This window comes from Suricata suricatta, chromosome 7 (assembly GCF_006229205.1).
Source record: "Suricata suricatta isolate VVHF042 chromosome 7, meerkat_22Aug2017_6uvM2_HiC, whole genome shotgun sequence".
NCBI classification, from domain to species: Eukaryota; Metazoa; Chordata; class Mammalia; order Carnivora; family Herpestidae; genus Suricata; species Suricata suricatta.
The window spans coordinates 22,841,561-22,861,372 of record NC_043706.1 but is presented as its reverse complement, the minus strand read 5'-3'; the positions used below and the strand labels follow the sequence as shown (position 1 = coordinate 22,861,372).

General features: G+C 41.7%; 1 protein-coding gene and 1 pseudogene across 2 annotated transcripts in view; one reads left to right on the top strand and one right to left on the bottom strand.

Moving 5' to 3' along the window:
* Nucleotides 1-19,812, bottom strand: part of LYRM4 (LYR motif containing 4) — a 159,004-nt gene that overhangs the window by 104,164 nt on the left and 35,028 nt on the right. For both annotated transcript variants that reach the window (XM_029945387.1, XM_029945388.1), the window contains one exon: nt 13,941-14,061. In XM_029945387.1, coding sequence (XP_029801247.1) covers nt 13,941-14,061 — 121 coding nt within the window. The remainder of the gene's footprint in view (nt 1-13,940; nt 14,062-19,812) is intronic.
* LOC115296355 lies at nt 5,533-7,662 on the top strand (annotated as a pseudogene).

The following is a 19,812-nucleotide window of genomic DNA, read 5'->3' as shown; positions in this document are numbered from 1 at the left end:
TACCAATCATTACCAATTAGTTTCAGGGTCAGAGAATGTCTGGTGTGAGAGAGGCCTCAGCGAGTCATGGAGCACCCCCTTCCTCACTTCCAGGGGGAGCAGGCATAGGACTCCCTGCCCGCTGATGGCGGGTGGGAGCAGACCCCCAGCTGCTGGCCCCTGGGGCACCCAGCATTCAGTGACTGAGTTTTCATTGAGCTCCAAAGGCATGTCCATCTCTGTGCAGGCAATTCCGGAATGCACTCACTTATTAGTGAAATGCAATAACCCACTGAAAGAAACCCCAAGTCTAATCTCAACAACACAATTAAACTTAGGATTCATAAACAAATTCTTAGGCTGCTAAAGACCTTGGAAACCAATGTAGCCAATTCCTTACTTTTTACAGATGAGGCCTAAAGGGTCAAGGACTTCCTGGCGATGCTACTGCTAATTTCTGATAGACTGAGGGGGGATCTTTGCGGCCTCTGGTTGGCGCTATTTTCACAGTATTAAGGAGTCGAGATGGGTGGGGAGAATTCTTAGGTTATATGAAGGGGAAATGTTTGAAGAAAACAAAAAGATTTAAAACACTGATTTAATTGTACACCATCATTACCGAATAAAACTAAGATTATTACAGTGCCACATCTTAGACAATTTTTAGAGTGTTTGATTATTTACAATGGACCAATTCATGATATGATAGCCTTAATTACCAGATTGGGGAAGAGAGAAAATTTCTGATGCATCATTTGGCTTTAGTATTTTAAAAGCAAGGGAAGTACAAAACTAACAGTAGCTTCAGAATGGTATTCCTTTGCCTTTAGTAGAAAAATTGAATGATGGTAATATTTTAAGAGAAATTAAATAACATGACCAAGGCCAGAGGGCTAGAGAATAGGTATAAGGATTTCAGTTTAGGTATATCTTACTCAAAATCTTCTCTTTTAGCTACCATGCCTAGTAAGTCTGAATAAAAACAACAATAGCTTTTCAGACTGAGAGATGTATAATTAGGGGGTATCATTCCAACAGCACTAATGAATCTAGCCCTCATATATACATAGATGAAACACATTGAATTTGTAAAAATTCAACGGCAGATATCAAGTGCTTCAGGAAATGAGTGCATTTTCTCATCCACACACTGGGCGTGGGAGAGCACTGGCTCCCTGCCACCACAGAGGATGTGGTATAAACAAACATAAATGGGGTGAGCCCCTTGGAGCCCCCTTCCTAGAAGGTGTGACCCTGTTCCTTTGTCATCTTGGGAGAAGATCTTCTGCATAAGCATGGCTGAAATTAACTGATTAATTGAAAGGACAACCCCAGCAGCAAGGCATCAGAAGGCTTCCAGGGAAGGGCACTTGAGTGATACTGCTTGTCAGGAAAAGCACATTTGGATCTGCAACCTTCAGATCTACGGGGAAATTCTGAACAAACACTTCTTTTTTTTTTTTTAATGTTTTATTTATTTTGATACAAAGAGAGACAGAGCATGAGAGGGGGAGGGGCAGAGAGAGAAGGAAACACAGAACCGGAAGCAGGCTCCAGGCTCTGAGCTAGCTGTCAGCACAGAGCCTGACTCGGGGCTCGAACCCACGAACGTGAGATCTGACCTGAGCCGAAGTTGGAGGCTCAACCGACTGAGCCACCCAGGCGCCCCTGAACAAACACTTCTTAAATAAGGTGGCTGAACTTTAACATTTTCAGACTGTGGTTTCTGTTCTTTGGAAGGCAGAGAGAGAGAGAGAGAGAGAGAGAGAAAGAGGGAGATAGAGTTTTTTTGGAGAAATGATAAAAGAGATCAGCTCAGAGGGATAAACTATTCATGAGTCTACCGAAGAGAAGCCGTTACCTTCTAATATGAACTCTAAATGAGCAATTAGAAAAGGAAACCTACATCTTGCCTTGTTTTCTCATCTCCCATGTCTTATTTGCCTCTGTGGAGATCAGACCACGCACAGTTTGATCTCTCTTTTAAGAACTACCCAAGAATGTGAGAAGACATGTGAGCCCACCATTCTCCTAATTGTGTGTCCTCAGGAAGTTATTCAAATATGCTCAGTCTGAATTTCCTCATCTAACACATGAGGAAAACAGTATCATTCTCACAAGGCCACTATGAGAAATTGAAACAACATGTTCCACGGGCTTAGTACGTAGTGTCAGTGCCTAAAGGGGACACAATGAACTACACTGACAAGCACACATCATCATCATCATCACCACCACCACCACCATCACTTTCATTAATATTCATCAATCAGATCATCTCTTTACACATGTGGTAAATGAGGCAAATAAACAGCTACCCCAAGTCACACGGCAAGCTCCTCTCAGAGCTTAGATTAACAACTTCCACCTCTTGCCTAGAATATCAGTGTACTTTCTGCTTCAGAGTTGATGGTATCTATTTCCACTTTAGATGCTTTAGCAACAAAAATAGTTCTTTAGGGAATTCAGGAGTGAACAGCTCCCATAGGCTCAATGGGAGAAGGACAATAAAGGTTCCCAAATGAAACCCATGCAAAGCTTTCTATAAATAGCATTACTGCTGCCTTCTTCATGAGCTCTTCAGCACATGCAAATATGCAAAAGAACAATTGCTGTATATGCAAATTGGATAGATTTCTTCTAGAAAGATCATGGAATCTTGTTTTGTACATGTCAGCCTTGGAAGAGTCAAGCAAATTTTCTGGGCAGTCTCCAAAGGAGAGGAATTTCTTCCATAGGAATGCTAACTGTAAGAATAATACTGCCCCAGACTCGAGGATGTACTGGAATTCCTAGAAAACGCAGACAAATGGGTTTAAATCCTTGTATGAAGAAGTCTTTTTTCATAGCTGCAGAGGAACCATATATTGAACAGGCTGAAAAAAATGTCACCTGTAGGCCAAGCTATAAAAGTAATCAACCCTTCTCATCTGACAGGGGGTTGGGGAATCTTTCATTCATTTTGAAAGAATTCAGATATCCCAAAGATACAGGGTTCACTCAGGGGACAATTCAGTCATTGTATATAAATTCATGTTGATTTCCTGAGGATTTTTATTGAGGTCCAAGACAAAGTACTTAACTCTCCTTTGCTTCTGACTGCTTTATTAGTTTTTAAATATGTAGATAGATCTTTTGATCTAATCTTAGTTGATCTATCTAGGCACAGGGGAAAGTATTGCTGGGGTACCCTATCAAAGTCCATATATTTCTGTTCTATTAAATGAACAAATAGGTATGATCTGGATTGATGAGAAGGTTTGTCTCCCAAGAATCAAAATGAGAAAGAACTTCTACAAGGTTCTGATAGACTTCAAAATTCTATTCCCAACTCTGCCTCCAAAAAGCTCATAAAGTCAATTCATAATTATATGACATAGAGTGGGTGCTTGATAAATATCTAGGGAAAGAAACTGTGGGCATGGAATTACAAAATATACAGTGTCATTTGATTTATCTAACAGATTGCATTTCATGCAGCTGAGAAGCCAGCCAGGGAGCAGGGAAAAGTCAAATCAAGAAGAAACTAGCATCAACTTTAAGGTGGGGCTTGAGGAAAGCATTTTAATCCTTTTCTTGCCTATCAAGTTATATTATTGCTCTTGAATTGCTATTTAATTTTCTTTGAAAGAAAATGTTTTGTTCAGAGATAGGCTCTAGTACTGGTGACATATCTTCTATCAGAAAGGGAGGCTAACAGCAGAGGTGTTAGCGTCATTAATAAAATAACTCAATTTTCTGACTTCTCTTGTAGCACAGAGGTTAGACCAAGAGAAGTTTCTGAAATTTATGATGGTATAAATACAGAGCTGGCTTACAACTTTGCTTATCTATAGCCTAACCTCTGTTGAGTTAAGATCTCAGTAAAGATTGGTCAAGGAAAGCTAAGTATAGTTTACTAAAAAAATACATCAGCAAGCTTCTGCAAATAAATAGGAAACTGATATTTGGAAGGCTCACAGATATAAATCCACTTGTTCAAGCATTAAATGACTTAAGCCTCACATGCTTAAATATCAATGTCTGAAGCATTTAATTTTGTTTTTCCCAATTAAGAAAAAAATTGATGATTAGCTGTAATTCTTTTGTTGGAGTCAGGGAGAGATATTTTTTTTACTGTGGAAAAAAAAGCACCATAAAATTAACAATCCTGACATTTATTTTTTAAATAGGCTTCACACCTAGCACAGAGTCCAATGCAGGGCTTGAGCTCACGACCCTGAGATCAAGAACTGAGTTGAGACCAAGGGTTGGATGCTCAATGGACTGAGCCACCAAGATGCCCCAAGATATCACTTCTAAGTCCAGTTTTAACCCCTACATAGAGCACTGGAATGGATGCTGCAGTGACTGGTGGTGAAAGAAGACAGACATCATCCATGAACTTCTCATTTCATGACATGCACACTAAAAATGTTACTGGTGGACATTTCTCTAGAATGGTAATGTAAAGTGTGGGAGGAGGAGGCAAGATGGCGCCTTGGAGTTCCGCCCAAGCACATGACAAAGTTTGGCCCGCCTGCCTCTGGTGTACCCACCTCCCAGCCAGGTACTGCGATAAGTGTACGACCAATGCAAAGCCATGAAATTGGTTAGCCCTGTTGCTGTCAGCCAATCATGAGCGGCCGCGTAGCCTGTAGGGTACATATATAAGGGAGGGTGCTTTGCGCAAGAAGAAGAAGGAAGAAAAGAACCAATAAAAGTCTCTGCAACGAATCCCGGTGTCGTCAGTTCTTCAAACTGCGGGCAGTTTGAGCGGCACCGGCAGTAAAGACTAAACTATAAAACAGCAAACAAAAGTTAAAATAAATTGGTTTCAGAGACTCTCATCTATCACCACCCAGATTGCTAATAAACTGCTTTTAGTCACTGAAAAATAATTAGGTGCAAGCGAAGAAACAGTGAAAATGCTTCCTCTCACATAGAAATGCTGGCTACCTGTAAGATCAAACTTTTTCCTACTATTTCTAATGGCTGTATGGATTTCTTAACTGCTGATAACTGAAATTTATTTTTTATGTTTTGAGGAGAGGGGCATGTGAGTAGGAGGAAGGGACAGAGGCAGGGGGAGAGACAGCGAGGGAAAATCCTAAGCAGGCTCCATGCCCAGCGTGGAGCCCCATTCTGGGCTTGATCCCATGACCCTGGAATCATGACCTCAGCTGAAATCAAGAGTCGGATGTTCCACTGAGTAAGCCACTCAGGCATTCCTACAACTACAACAACTACAACAGTTTCATCATTCTGAGTCTGATACACCCATTACTTGAGCTGTTTCATTCTACAAATCCCTAACTTGGTGGAGCTTGTGCCCCTGCTGGTCAGCTACAGCCCTGTCGCCAGTGGGGTCCAGGCCAGGACGGTGCTGGAGGCATTGTGGGTGCCGTGGGAGGGGTGCTCTGGTGGTGGCACCCACAGGTGGCAGATTTCGAGGAGCTGAGAAGAGGTGTACCATTTCATTTCCCTACTAGCAACACATGCAGTGATCTAGTTTCTCTGTATCCTCACTTGTCTCTGGTGTTCTCACTGTTATTCATTTCAGTCATTCTGAATATGGTTTCTAGTTTCAGGAGATCCGAACTACAGTTGTTATTAGGCTTTCCTGGACAGAATAAAGTGGATGCAAGCATGGTCTCTTGATACGCGTTTCATTTACAAAGGAGTGGCTGTAGCCCTGTGGCTCAGACTAAAATCTGAAAATTGTAGAGATGTGGATACCCACTGACTCTTGAAGCACTTTCTGGTTTATCCGTAATCAAGTCACTGGTTTCAATACGGATGACAGCTCATCACCTGTAGAACTGACTTGGCCACAATGGAATCCACAGGTTGCCTTCCACTTCTGTGATACCACAGCCACGATACTTCTCCTGTTGGTTCTGTGCTGCTAGAAGACACTAAGCTCATTTTGAGATGTAGCCGTTTCCGCCAATTCCTCCTGATGTCCAGTTTAAAAATCTGCCCTTTTATGATGTCCCTGTATTCTCATCAGACCCATGAGTTTAGTTCAAAGTAGTATTCAGTGATTTCAAGAGAAGTTTTAATTTTTGCTCTGATACCTCAACAAGTTAGAAAGAGATGCATATCTAGGGATTTTTTTTTTTCACCAGGTAATAGGTGAGATTACAAAGTCCAAGTTCTGCTGGGATTCTGCCTGGTAGAGTGAAGTTGCTCTCAAGAACAAAACTATCTCAATGGTCTATGTATAAAAGTGAATGAGAAGCCGTTTCCCTTGCCTGGCTATGCATGACCACCTGAAAACAGGATTGAACACAAATACATCTTTACTTGGGGTGCCTACAGCTGAGCCAAATCAGGTTTCCATTTCTTGGGCATCAGAAATTGGAAAGAATTGGGGCTTCTGGTTGGCTCAGTTGGTTAAACAAATGTCCGACTTCAGCTCAGGTCATGATCTCATGGTTTGTGAGTTCCAAACCCTGTCTCGGGCTCTGTGCTGACAGCTCCGAGCCTAGAACACGCTTTGGATTCTGTTTCCCTCTCTCTCTGCCCCTCTTCTGCTCACACTGTGTCTTTCTTTATCTCTCAAAAATAAATAAACATGAAAAAAAAAAGACATTGGAAAGAATTACTCCATGCCTGTATATCTTACATTACAGCTCACACTGACCATGTCATTACAGAGACAAAAAAATGAAAGATATTAGAAACCTCAATCATTCTAGAAAACTAATTAAAGAAAAAACTTAACTTCAGCTCCTGATAGTGAAATTCTTTCAGGTATCCTTGAGGTGCCCTTTAAGGAAAATGAGGCCGACCATCCCATGCCACACAGTGACTGGTACACATCTATAGTGTTTTGATGGTGCCCTTTATCTGCAAATGAATGAGAAGCCCGCTTGGATTTGTCCTGCGTGTGACAAAAAAGCTGCCCATGAAAGTCTAATTTTAGATGGGCTTTTTATGGGAATTCTCAATGACTGTTCTGATGTGGATGAGATCGGATTCCAAGAAGATGGTTCTTGGTGTTCAATGAGACAGAAGAAAGAAGCTATGAAAGTATCCAGCAAGCGTGTATAAAAATAAAAATTCCAAGGGTCTTCATAAGTCTTGTTCAGTGACTGTAGCCAATGAAGCAAGAGGGAAGAAGGGGGATGTTATTGACCTAACACTAGAAAGCTTTCCCCAGGAAGAAAAAGCCTGTCTTGCCAACAGGAAAGCTTTCCCCAGGAAGAGGAAGCCCCTCTTGCCAACACGAAAGGCATCTTGAGTCAGAAGCACAAACCAGCTCCAGCAAAGGGGTTCTCACGTCCCGGCATCTTCTGTACAGGTACCCAGTGTGACTTCGGTCGACGCGGCTGTCACTCTGCCTTCACTAACAGATTGCTCAGTACTATTCCACCATGCGCCAATATAAAGCATGTCATCAGATCTGCAGGTCTGGATTTTTCTCCTTGTATTCCACTTGGTCCCTAGTATTGTCCTCTCATGTTTTTGGATAGTGTCACCTCACCTTTAACAGCAAGAGTACATCTATCATCACCGCCAGCCCCATGAAAGCAGTACTCATCTTAGCTCAACCAGCAGCTGACTGACACCGGGGTCATCACCAGCAGTGGAAGGAACATTCCTGACACTATCTCCTCACTGGACCATAGGGAGGACTCAGTTGATTCTAGAAGCCATTCATTAAAACTGCTCTTTCTTGGGAGGACGTTTCTTTGAAAAGCTGTTTTTTCTTCTTTTTTTTCTTTTGAAAACAATTACTTTGATATTTAGTGAAATGTCAAATGGCATTGTTTTGCTTTTGGAGAGATGAACACAGATGACTGAAGAAGTTTTCTTATTCATGCTGTACTCTGAGCATCAAATACATTCAGCCATAATTGCATCTTCCTGAGAGATGGATTTCAACTTCAGAAGTTACTGGATGGACTCTATGAATCAGTTTAAAACTTTTTTGTTGTAAGAACAGTAATAAAGTTAGTTCCCTGGTGGGGGAAGCAAACATTATTTGGATGTAAATTAGTGCTAAATCTGCTAGCCTAGTTAAGGTGGTGGTTGAGAACCTCTCAATAGGGAATATTTGTTCCTTTCCTAGAGATTATGCTTTTACTTGGTTAACTGCATAAGAAAAGAGTCTATCACACGCACACACGCTCACACGTGCATGCTCTCTCTTTCTCACACACACACACACCTTTTGTTACTCAGGTCTGTGGTGACCTGAGAACCTAGAGCCTGGTCTTCATGGGATGCACCATGGGGTGCACTCTGATGAACACTGAGAGTATCATGTAGCTGGAAACAAACCCAAACTCTGCACAGATATATTAGTTTTCACCAGGTTTCAAGAAAAAGTTGCTACACATTTAGGCTGTAGCTGAGAATTCCTAAAGTCACAATATTAGTTTGCATGTTCAAAAAAATTTTGTCAATGGATAGAAAGATTGGTCCGGCCTCCTTACAGTAGTTATAGTTTCCTGTCCTTGGTTGTTTCTTCCATGTCTCCTCTCACAGACATGTGGCTGATTAGTTGGGTATATAACAAAAGCGACAACTCTGTTCAAAATGCTTGGAAAATACTTTCACTGTGACGACCACAAAATCTCTATGAACTACACAGTGGGAGAGGGCCTCTAGGTGGTGGCAATGCTGTAGGTCTGGAGAGGAGTGACTCTGAGTAGCAAAGGTATAGAGTACGGAAGCAGTAGTACAAAATAAGGCTCTGGTTGTTCAAAATCCAAAGGGGCATGACAAACTATAATGAGTGGGAGTGATTAACTGGGGTTATTCTAATCAACTCGTGCCTTATAAATAGGAAATCAAAAGGAATACCTTCAGAATGGCAAAATGGAAAAAAAGAACCAAGATGACCTTCTTGCTCTTATTTCTGATATGAAATACCCAAGGGGCCTTGTGTACCCTCTGAGGTCGAAAGTCCTTAGGTACTTCCTTGCTGTCTAGATTGTGTGAGAGCCATCTGCCCAACCCTACTTATACATAGTCCATCTTCCGGGCACTCTTTTTGGCACCATCTATAACTACACAAAAGGCCTCTCCAAGTGTTTGATCCTGCTTGGGAAGCAGACAGAAAAGCTAGGGTTAGTGGGGGCTAGTCCAGAACCTGTTTCAGCTGAGAGGAAATACACAAGCTGCCAGGGTCAATCTGTCTTTACAGAACCATTTGATATGGAAGTAATGGGAATTTAAGAAAGGTAGAAGGAAGCCTCTACTAGTTACGGGATATGAGATGATACTTATTTCTGGAAAGAGATTGGGGACTGACAGACTGAATTATAATTTTTAGGGGAGAGCTGGTCCAAGACTGTCAACAAAAGAACTAGTGTACGTCAGGCTTCTATTCAATGGGCCATAATTATGGAGAGGGAGCAAAAGGAGTCTGATTTGCTTATAATGGAGGAAAAACAATCTGCCATGAGACTTTCTGAAATAAGAGTAATCCTCAGAAGTGGTGTGAAGGGCTAATGAGAAATACTGATGTTAACTAGCACCTGCCAGGGTGGCCACAATGAAGATGGAACGTCTCTGTGCATTAAGGATACAAAAGAAGAATGACCTCTGGGGAGACACTAAGCTGGGTTGATGTGTCCTTACATATTTGGGAAACAAAACTGACTTAAGAATATCTTTATCCTTTAGTTTTCTACTGATTTAGGAGTTCATGTCCTTCAACTTCAGAGTCTGCTCTAAGCTCTCAGGTATCCAGCCTGTACCGTGGTTTCTCTACCGAAAAAGCCAGAAGAGAGTCTTTGCTCAGAGACTTCTTTAAAACTTGATAATCGTATCATGTGTACTGCTGTACTGTTAGCGTCACAGCTGATGGGAGAGAGTGAAGAAACACTGGCAGAAAGCAAGATCCACTGTAAAGACGGACTGGAAAGCAGGAAGAGGTAAACAGCGTTCGGAGAGGAGGGAAATGGATGGAGGGCTCCACTTTGAGCACCGCTGTTAACGATGTGTGTATGTGGCAGCTGGGAAGATGGCCAGGGGATCAGCCATGGGAAAGTGATGCTCAGACAGATGTGCATACTGATAGACGGTCTTTGGGTCCAAGGATGCAAACAGAAGAGGGCCCGCACTGGAAGTATATTACAGCTCGTATCAGTTATGTCTCCTTAGATTAGAGGTTAAGGGCCTCATTAGGTTTCCACTTGCCCTTCATGGTTCATTCTCTTTGAAGAGAGGGTCTGGGTAGGCAGCCAGATATCATGATTTTGGTGGCATAAACCCCCTGGCTGAGATGTGTGATCCCAGGGGCTAAACTCTTCACATATTCCTTTAGTTCACATAGGATTACTTCTTAAACTTTTTTTTAAGTTTACTTACTTACTTATTTACTTTGAGAGAGTGTGCGAACAGGGGAAGGACAGAGAGAGAGGGAGAGAGAGAGAGGATCCCAAGCAGGCTCTGTACTGACAGAGCCTGATGCTGGGCTTGAACCGACGAACTGTAAGATTATCACCTGAGTGGAAATCAAGAATTGGATACTTAACCGATTAAGCCACCCAGGTCCCCCCACAGAGGATTATTAGGGGTTTTCCTAGCTACTCCTGATAACAATAGTAGCAAGTATGTACTATGTGCTAGTATCTTCCCAAGGGCTTCAATATATTATTTGATCCTCACCATACCCATGAAGTTGGGCCGGTTCTCATCTGAATTTTACGTTAGGCACCAAGAAGTTAAATACGTGGTTCAAGATCACATAGTTAGTACCCTTAGTCAGGATCTGAACACAGGCAGGCTGGACTCAGAGCCTGTGCTCTTGCCAATTGGGCATTGGTGACCATGACAGGGGAGATCCCTACCCTCAGAGAAGAGGAGAAAAGACAAGGCAATAACGAATGTTATTTTCAGGATTGATAGATGCCATACAGAAGATGAAAGCAGGGTGAGGGACACAGTGACAGAAGGACGCTCTTTTAGATAGTGTGATCAGTATAGCCTTCTGCAAGAAGGTGACATTGGAGTAAAAGTCTGCGTGAAAAGGGGAATCGAGCAGTGGGAAGGTCTGGGGAGAGAGGATTCCAGGCAGAGGCTACAAAGCCTCTGCAATGGGAACAAGCTGGGGGTGCTTCAGGGACATCAAGATGGTGCCTGAAATAGTGTGAGGGAGACGTGAGCATTGGAGGGCCTTTGAGGACTTCTTAAGCACTTCAGATTTTATTGCCATGGTGCTATGAGGCCTCTGGAGGGTTTTGAGCAGGGGTATATCCTGCTCTAATTTTCCTTTTAAAAAAAGAGCACTCTGGCAGTGTGTGGAGAATAGATCATTCAAGTGGGGGAAACTCAGGGAGGCAAGCTAGACGGCTATTATAGTGTGAAGAAAATACAGACACTGCTTTATTTCAGGCCTTTAGGCCAAGGTCAGCTCGTACCAGCTTAGAGCCAGGTAGCTCCAGGAGTCGGTAACATCTCACAAGTTAACTATAGTAAATCCTCTTGCTTGGCAAGGAGGGAAGTGAACAGAAACTTCCCAGTTGTTGACTTATAAGTGGCTAAAGAGTTCTCTGATGGAATGGGAATGCTTTCATTAGTCAGAACCGTTCTGAGCACGAGCAGATCTTCAGGGATAACATAAACTTGGGCAGCACAAGTCCCCCACCGTCAAGGAAGGTGCACTTGCCAGGCTGTCCTGGGGAGGGTGCCCTGGTCTCTGCACATGTCCTGAGGCTGCAGAGTTGGGAGTCTGTTTTGAGTGTGGATTCACTGGGGATATGTGATGAGAGCTAGTTCTTGAAAGGGTGGTTTTAGCATTTCAAAACAGGAGAAGACACAAACAATTACATATCAGAAGAAATGGTGGTACAGCCTACTTACAGGCACCTTTTCTACGCAGTTTCTTCTCTGCTCATCTTTACACAGAAAGATAAAGCCAGCCTGTTTGGGAGATGCTTACCAACTTCTACATAAGAAAGTGCTAAAGAATTGAATCTCTCTCAGTTTATGTGAAATAAGGACTCAGACTGCTTGCTTTTCCAAGTTCCAGTGCTAAAGGATCCTATAGAATTCAGCTACTGATGCCTGGGAAAATGCCACTGTCCTAGATTTTTCAAAATGACAACTGATTTACCTGCCACTATCAGAGTACATGCAACGTGCAGATCAGTTTCTTTTTCTGACTATCCTATTATCTTTTCATGTCCTTCCTTAAAGATCATTTCTGAGGCTTGTCCAAATGTGCCCAAGTTATTCTGTTGTTACATAACTGCAGAACTCAAGAAGAGTTATCTGAAAGGCTATTCTGGAAGGGATGGTTTCTTCAGATTGCAAGACTTTTAAATTTGACATAAAAAGAAAGCTACAGTGTACACTATAGCTTCTTTTTCTTTTTTGAATTCTGTTTAGAGTCAAGCATGAAGAAGGGTTAGGGATGTGCATATATATGTCATATATTGTATGATATGATATGACATTTGTCAGCCAGGCTGGTATCTCCTGATGATGGCAAACAAGTCCTTTCCAACAGAATGGAGGTTCCTCAAGAACTTAAAAACAGGACTACCAACAACAACCCAGCAATTGCACTACTAGGTATTTATCCAAGGGATACAAAAATTCTGATTTAAAGGAGCACATACACCCCAAAGTTTATAGCAGCACTACTGACAATAGCTGAATTATGGAAAGAGCCCAAAGGTCCATTGACTGATGAATGGATAAAGAAAATGTGGTATACACACACACACACACATGAATATTACTTGGCAATGAAAAAGAATGAAATCTTGCCATTTGCAACAATACGGATGGAACTGGAGGGCATTATGCTACACAAAATTAGAGAAAGATAAATATATCTTCCACACTCATATGTGGAATTTAAGAAACCCCACAGATGAACATGGGGGAAGGGAAGGAAAAGTAAGATAAAAAGAGAGAGGGAGACAAACCACAAGAGACTTTTAAATACAGAAAACAGAGGGTTGCTGGCAGGGTGTTGGGTGGGGATGGGCTATATGGGTGATGGGCGTTAAGGAGGCACTTGTTGGGATGAGCACTGGGTGTTACATGTCATTGATGGATCACTAAATTCTACTCCTGAAATCATTATTACACTATATGTTAACTAACTTGGATTTAAATTAACAAAACAAAACAAAACAAAACAAGCCCTTTCCATAACAGTAGGCAGAACTTAGGGATATAAGGCGTTTCCCTTTCCATACGTTATAAACAAATTTACTGCAAATAAGACAGATGAATAGAAGTAGAAATAGAGTTTATGGTGTGATTGTTGCTAAATCAAAGAAAAATAGTGACAAGGATGATTTTTTAGAGGGTGAGAAAACCAACTGATAGCAGGCTACTTAGCCTTTGGCTATCTAATTAATTTTGCAGAAAGAGGGACAAATGACACTACCCAGGAGACATACTGCTGCAGATGGCTCCACTCCACCTCACGAGAAGGAAAAGAGCAAGCAGAAATGAAGGTGACCCTTGGCACCTCTATAAGATGAAGAGAGAACACCTTCCGGGGTCTGTTATGGGGTCACTGGCTAAGCAGCTGTGCTCTACACCATTTGCACCTGCAGACACATCTTCCATGTGGCAAAAACTCACCACTGACGGTGTCATCAAGAAAAGGGCAGCATCACCTTGATTTATGATTTTAAAATACGATTTTTGTTCTTTGACATATGTCAACGCATAGATGTGTAAATATATTTAAAAGGAGACAAAATTTTAAAAATGTTTCCCATATTTAAAGGATTAACCTTGAGTGAACTATTAGAATGCAGCTTCCCAGAAGGATGTGTCCCTTGGAAATTCTGGAAAGCTGATATTTTCCTTTAGGTTCTCCTTGAGTTCAGTAATATGAAAGGTCATCTTTCTGTGTCTATATGAGTAAAAGGAACAGAGTTTCATGGCCCTGTGGTATAAATCATAAACACCAAAAGCAGTGATGTCCCATTAGGAAGGAGATGTCAAAGCTTACAGCACTTAATGAAAGACAGTACATCATTGAACCGTCTTACCTGTCGACGAATTATCTCAAGGTCTCTTTTGGCTTTATTCACTAAGGTTTGAATTTCTACAGGATCCTTTACATTCTTATTTTCTCTGAAGGCATCTCTTATCCTCCTGACAGCATAAGTTCTAAATGATTTCAGGGAAAAAAAAGAAAAGGTGTCAGCAGTCTGAAGCTATGCTTTCAAATGAAATCAAAAGCTCTTCCTGATAAATTAACTGTCTCTATCCCCCTGTGGATAATCCACTTAGATCTTTCCTCTTGGGACAGGCCTATCTATTACTATCCTGGGATGACTAAGCAAACAGATTAGGGAAATAAATCTAGCACAAACAAATCACATATAAATGGCAAACTGCTATGGAATTGCTCCTTAGATTACTGGTTCTTTAGTTATTCATGTCTGTGTTCTCTCCATTAACGTGGATAATTGAAACTTTAATGCACAGAGACAAAGCAAGAATTAAAAGAGGTGAAATGATGCACTACACATTCATGCACCAAGACATTTATGACCTATGGCTAACTTGGTCAGGTTAGCTCTCTAATCTTGTCCCATTTTTTAGCTGTTTATTCCTTTCATGGAACATAACATGTGAGGATCCACATTGGGACACTACCAGAGTCATGAGTGGAGATGACATCAAAATGCTTTCCTCCATCTTTAAAGTGCATAGATATACACATACATGCACACACACTTTCTCCCCTCCAATATAAATTACATGCAGCAAAGGACAGCAGTTCAAAAGCATGGCTTTCAAATCACACAAGCTTAACATAAGCCTGTGTTTCCTCATGGTCAAATGGGCATAGTACCACCTATTTTTCAGGGCTGCTGAAAGTATTCAGCTTAAATGATGTACGAAATTTGGCACAGAGCTGGGTACATAGGAAGACCCAATAACTGAAAGGTCTTCCTCTTCTTCCTTTTTTTTTTTTTTAAAGCTTATTTATTTATTTTGAAACAGAGAGAGTGAGTGAGTGAGTGGGTGGTGGGACAGAGAGAGAGGGAGAGAGAGATAATCCCAAGCAGGCTCCATAGTGTCAGGATGGAGACTGATATTGGGGCTTGATCCTATGACCCTGGGATCATGACCTGAGCTGAAATCAAGAGATGGATGCTTAACTGAATGAGCCACCCAGGTGCCCTGAAAGATCTTCTTAATAGCTTAATGCATTAGTCTCTCCCTCTCCTCATGTCCCAAGCTCACTTTCATCCTGCATCCTCAGGGTCATACCGTGGTGTGTGCACAGAGGACAGAATGGTCCAGATAATCAAGAGTCCTTCACCTGATGTACCCCACCCACAGACAGTAATGGCCTTAACCCATGTCTGCAGCATCTACAACAGCCTGAAGACAAGAGACTTAGGAGAGAGTCCACATCAGGCACATCAGATACCATTTTCTCTAGTCTTTTTATGATATCAGATGGCTCTGCTTTTAACTTTAAACACCAGCTGAAGAATCCCTGTGAAACTATTAGTAACAACTGCACATAGAAGCAAAGAAATGAGAGAAGGGAAGTATTTTATTGTGCTCTGGGAGATGGATATAATTTACTGGGCAAACTTGTTTTAGAGAAGACTAATTTTGTTTTAAAGATCAACTTTCCTAAAATAAAAAGAACTTTTAAATTAAGAATTCAAATACTGGGTTTTAAAAGCAAAAGTAAAATGAAATCTTGTAACATTAAGAACTGTAAAGGCAAGGGGTGCCTGGATGGCTCAGTTGATTCAGCATCTGACTGTTGATTTTGGCTCAGGTCACAATCCCAGCATTGTGATATTGAGCCCTGCATTGGGCTTTGAGCTGACAGTGCGGAGCCTGCTAGGGATTCTCTCTCTCCCTCTCTCTGCACCTCCTCCCCTTAAGATAAATAAACATTGAAAAGAAAAACAATTGTAAAGGCAAAAGGCTGTTTAGGAACTTGCAAGTTTAGGAGGTAAGCCACTGGGGAGACCTTCATCTGAACCCTCTGTGAACAAGCTGGAATATTTGCAGAGGCCCTTTTGGGTGCCCAGGATCAATCCTGGGACAACAATGAATGGAAATGGAATCCCTGAACTAGCAGATGCTATGTAATGAATGGGGCTCCTTCATGTACGAAGACACAGGAAAGGGTTTTTACTAATAGACCATGTTAGATATCGTCCTCCTCTGTAGCTGCTAATCTAAAAAAATTGAGATAGTAGTGAGGGAAGCTAAAAGCGATTTCTCGGGTCCCTTCTTACACAGCATGACGGTTATTAACATAGCACAACCTCACTGTTCTTCCCCACATCCACACACTCCTCAAAATGGTTTCTTTGTTGTGGTGAGAGCAGAGTGGACACCACAATTTAATCCTAATATTCTGTTCTATATATAGAACTGGTTTTAGAACAGGAATTTACCCCCGGGAGTCATCTGTTGTTTTAATTCTTCACCCAGGATGCTGCATGGGCTTTTTGGAAAAAATGAAATGGGCAAGAGTAGTCATTACTAAATTCATTTTTCTAAAAACTAGTGACTAGCCCAGAATAGTTAGCAAAAAAGGAGTATGGCCTGGAATGCAAAGTCTGAAGTTCTTCTCAAGTTTAAAGAAATCAGAAAATAATTTATGGTACTCTATAATTTATATCAATTGAGCTCAAGGGCTGGCCTTCTAAATATTCTACTGTGCATTCTTGCTGTCTCCCCAAATCTCCAGAGTCCACACCTAATGGAATAAAGCTCTAGATGTTTGAATTAAATGTGTCTAAAGCAATCAAGTTGTTCAAAATATGAATGCACCTTTAACATGAATGGTTCCCGCTTCTTGTTCTTCCTCTTCCTTCACTGTCTAAAACACAGGTGTTTTCCTCTGCCACTGCACTGGCTCAGAACCATACAAGTAACATGACTATTGCTACATGAGCAATTTTTCAGTTTTATGAATTATTTCCAATGATCATAACTTTGTGAAGATAATCTCAAATCTGCCTGAATTTTCGAATTTCATAGGAGAGGACTAACCAACCACCAATTATTTTGTTTCTGCCCTGCCTGGTTTTAATCCTTTGCATTTTTTTCTAGCACTACTAAGGTAAATCATTTATTCTTGAACACGTTCTGGCTATTGGTCTCTCGATCACATCACTGAGCAATAACATTTCAAAGAAAGATGTGCAGTTGCTGCCGTGAAAATGGCAGCCAGCTGCTACACAATGCCTTGCCTTAGGATGATCCTAATGGGATTCAGATGTTGTTTGAAATAAGGCATGAAAAATTAACACATAAAAGGCAACGGAACAGCAAGAGCTATCAACCATGAGAAGGCAGACCACATCCTTGGAAACAGTAAGGCTGTGCTTCTCATACAGTCACCATTCTACCTCTACCCTCCTGAAGCTTGGCAGAGTTTCTTAGTGCTTCTTTGTGAAGGAGACTTCCATTTGGCTTCCCTTCTCTACCCCAGCCTTTGCTCTTTGGTTTCCCAGCAGACCTCCAAGTGTACACAGGCTCTACTGGCTATCTGCCCTCCATCGCAAGGATCAAACTCCTTTATAAACGTCTTCTACCAATTGTAATCTCCTGGCTGTGACATAAACAGCAGGCAGTAATGAAAGCTCTGCATATAGTTCCCAACATCTTGCTTTACTTTCTCCCCTTCTAGAACCACTGTTGGCCAAATACAGGCCATAATAATCACGGCATCTGGAGGCTCACACTGGTTGTAGCATTCAAAAGGTGTGACTGGGAAATAAGCTGATACAGTATCCTCATTTGCACCATCCTTCATACTGCCCCCAGACCCCTTGCTGGTTTCTCTGCCTACCCAACCTATAAAAACATCGGTGCTTTTTCCTTCTTTCCCTACCTCCAAGTCAAGTATCCCAGTAACAAAGCAACTTGACCTCTCTTTTAACATCTCTGGGGCAAACTCCTTCAACTGCTCGGAAGGACATGTTCTCCATCCACTTAACTCAAATATGCCTTGCCCCTGAAGACAGGACTTCCTTTTACAGCTATTAGGAGAAAATTGCCTAATTTTGGCATGCCTCCAGATTCCATGGGACTGAGAGGAGCAGGGTGTTCTTGGATCCTACTGCTGCTTATGGGTCATTAGTTTACCCTTAACACAGCTTTGAGGCCAAGCAACCTAATGTTAACATTAGGTACCTACGTTTAGGTACCTAACGGAGGCATGTTGTATGCCTTCATGACACTGCTGTCTGCTGACTTCTTCATATCAAGTCTCAAGAGTTATAAAGCCTTAATATCTAAATGGCACTCAGTGCATACATAGGCCTCTAGTTCTAGGTGACCTAAAAAATGATCATAATTTTTGGGGCACCTGGGAGGCTCAGTCGGTTGAGCGTCCGACTTCAGCTTAGGTCATGATCTCATGGTTCGTGGGTTCGAGGCCCGCATCGAGCTCTGTGCTGACAGCTAGCTCAGAGCCTGGAGCCTGCTTCGGATTCTGTGTCTCCACCTCTCTCTGCCCCTCCCTTGTTCACACTCTGTCTCTCTCTGTCTCTCAAAAATAAATAAATGTGAAAAAAATAAAAAAGATGATCATAATTTTTAACAAAAATAAGATCTTTTAAAGTTAATGGTTTTTATAATCAGATAGATGACAGTGTTTGCAATCTTTTACTGAGTTATCTACATTGGCTTTACTGATGGAAAGTTCCCAACTGGTTGGTTTCTCGTCTTGCTCTCTAGATCTACTCGTTATTGCTTCTGAGGCTCCTCTGTGAGCTCTGTGCCTCTTCTATGCTGTATTCTCTAGGGCAGCCTATTTGACCTCTTTTATTTTTTAAAATGTTATTTATTTTTAAATGTTTATTTATTTGAGAGAGAGAGGGGCAGTGAGGGTGGGGGGAGATATGCAGAGGGAAAGAAGGGAGAGAGAGACAGCATCCAACACAGGTTCCATGCTCAGCACAGAACCCAATGTGGGGCTCAATCTCATGACCTGAGCCAAAATCAAGAGATGCTTAACCAACTGAGCTACTTAGGTGGCCCTGGACCTCTTTTCTTCTGATAAAATCTCCTCCAATAATTGAATGTGTGCCTAAGGTCTCACTATTACATACATGCCATTGGCTACCAGGTCTTTTGATTGTCCATGCCTCCTTTCTATATATCCATATCAACTAATTGCCTTTGGATTAACCATCAAAAGACACCCACTATACCCACTACAGCTTTTTCCACTGAGCACTTTCAACACTGAAGTCATCTCCCTCTTTCCTCCCTGACCCCAATGACCAGCATTTCCTTTATAGTTAGGTGCATCTTTATATAGCTACTTACGTCAGTCAGACATTTGGGGATTCATCCTAAATTCCCTCCTTTTCCTTAATTCCTTACATTCAAGCAAGCACACTTTTACATTTCTTCTGAAACACCGTCCACTTCTCCAGACCCTCAGTCCTAATCTTGGCTCAGGCTCTTACCTATGTCACACTAATGCAATAGCCTTGGGATAACTATAGCATGTGTGATGTTCAATAAAATGGATACTACCACCAAAAGAAAGCTCAAGGGTCATTTGAAGGTCATTAGTACTCGGGGTGGATAACAGGGTGACGGACAGATCAAATAAGCTTCCTTCTTATGAATCTAAGTTCCTACTAGAAGTCCCACACAATGGGGTCTTTTGTCTTTCTTATTTACCACTAGATCTAAAGTGCCTGGCTGAGAGATTGTACTCAATAAATATTTAGAGAATAAATAAACGTTTCAAAATATCATAGCCAACATTACAAAGATCTTTGGGGGGTAACTGGGTAGCTCAGTTGGTAAAGCATCTGGCTCTTGATTTTGGCTCAGGTCATGATCACAGGGTTCATGAGCTCTAGCCTCACATCTGGCTCTGTGCTGACAGCAAAAAGCCTGCTTGGGATT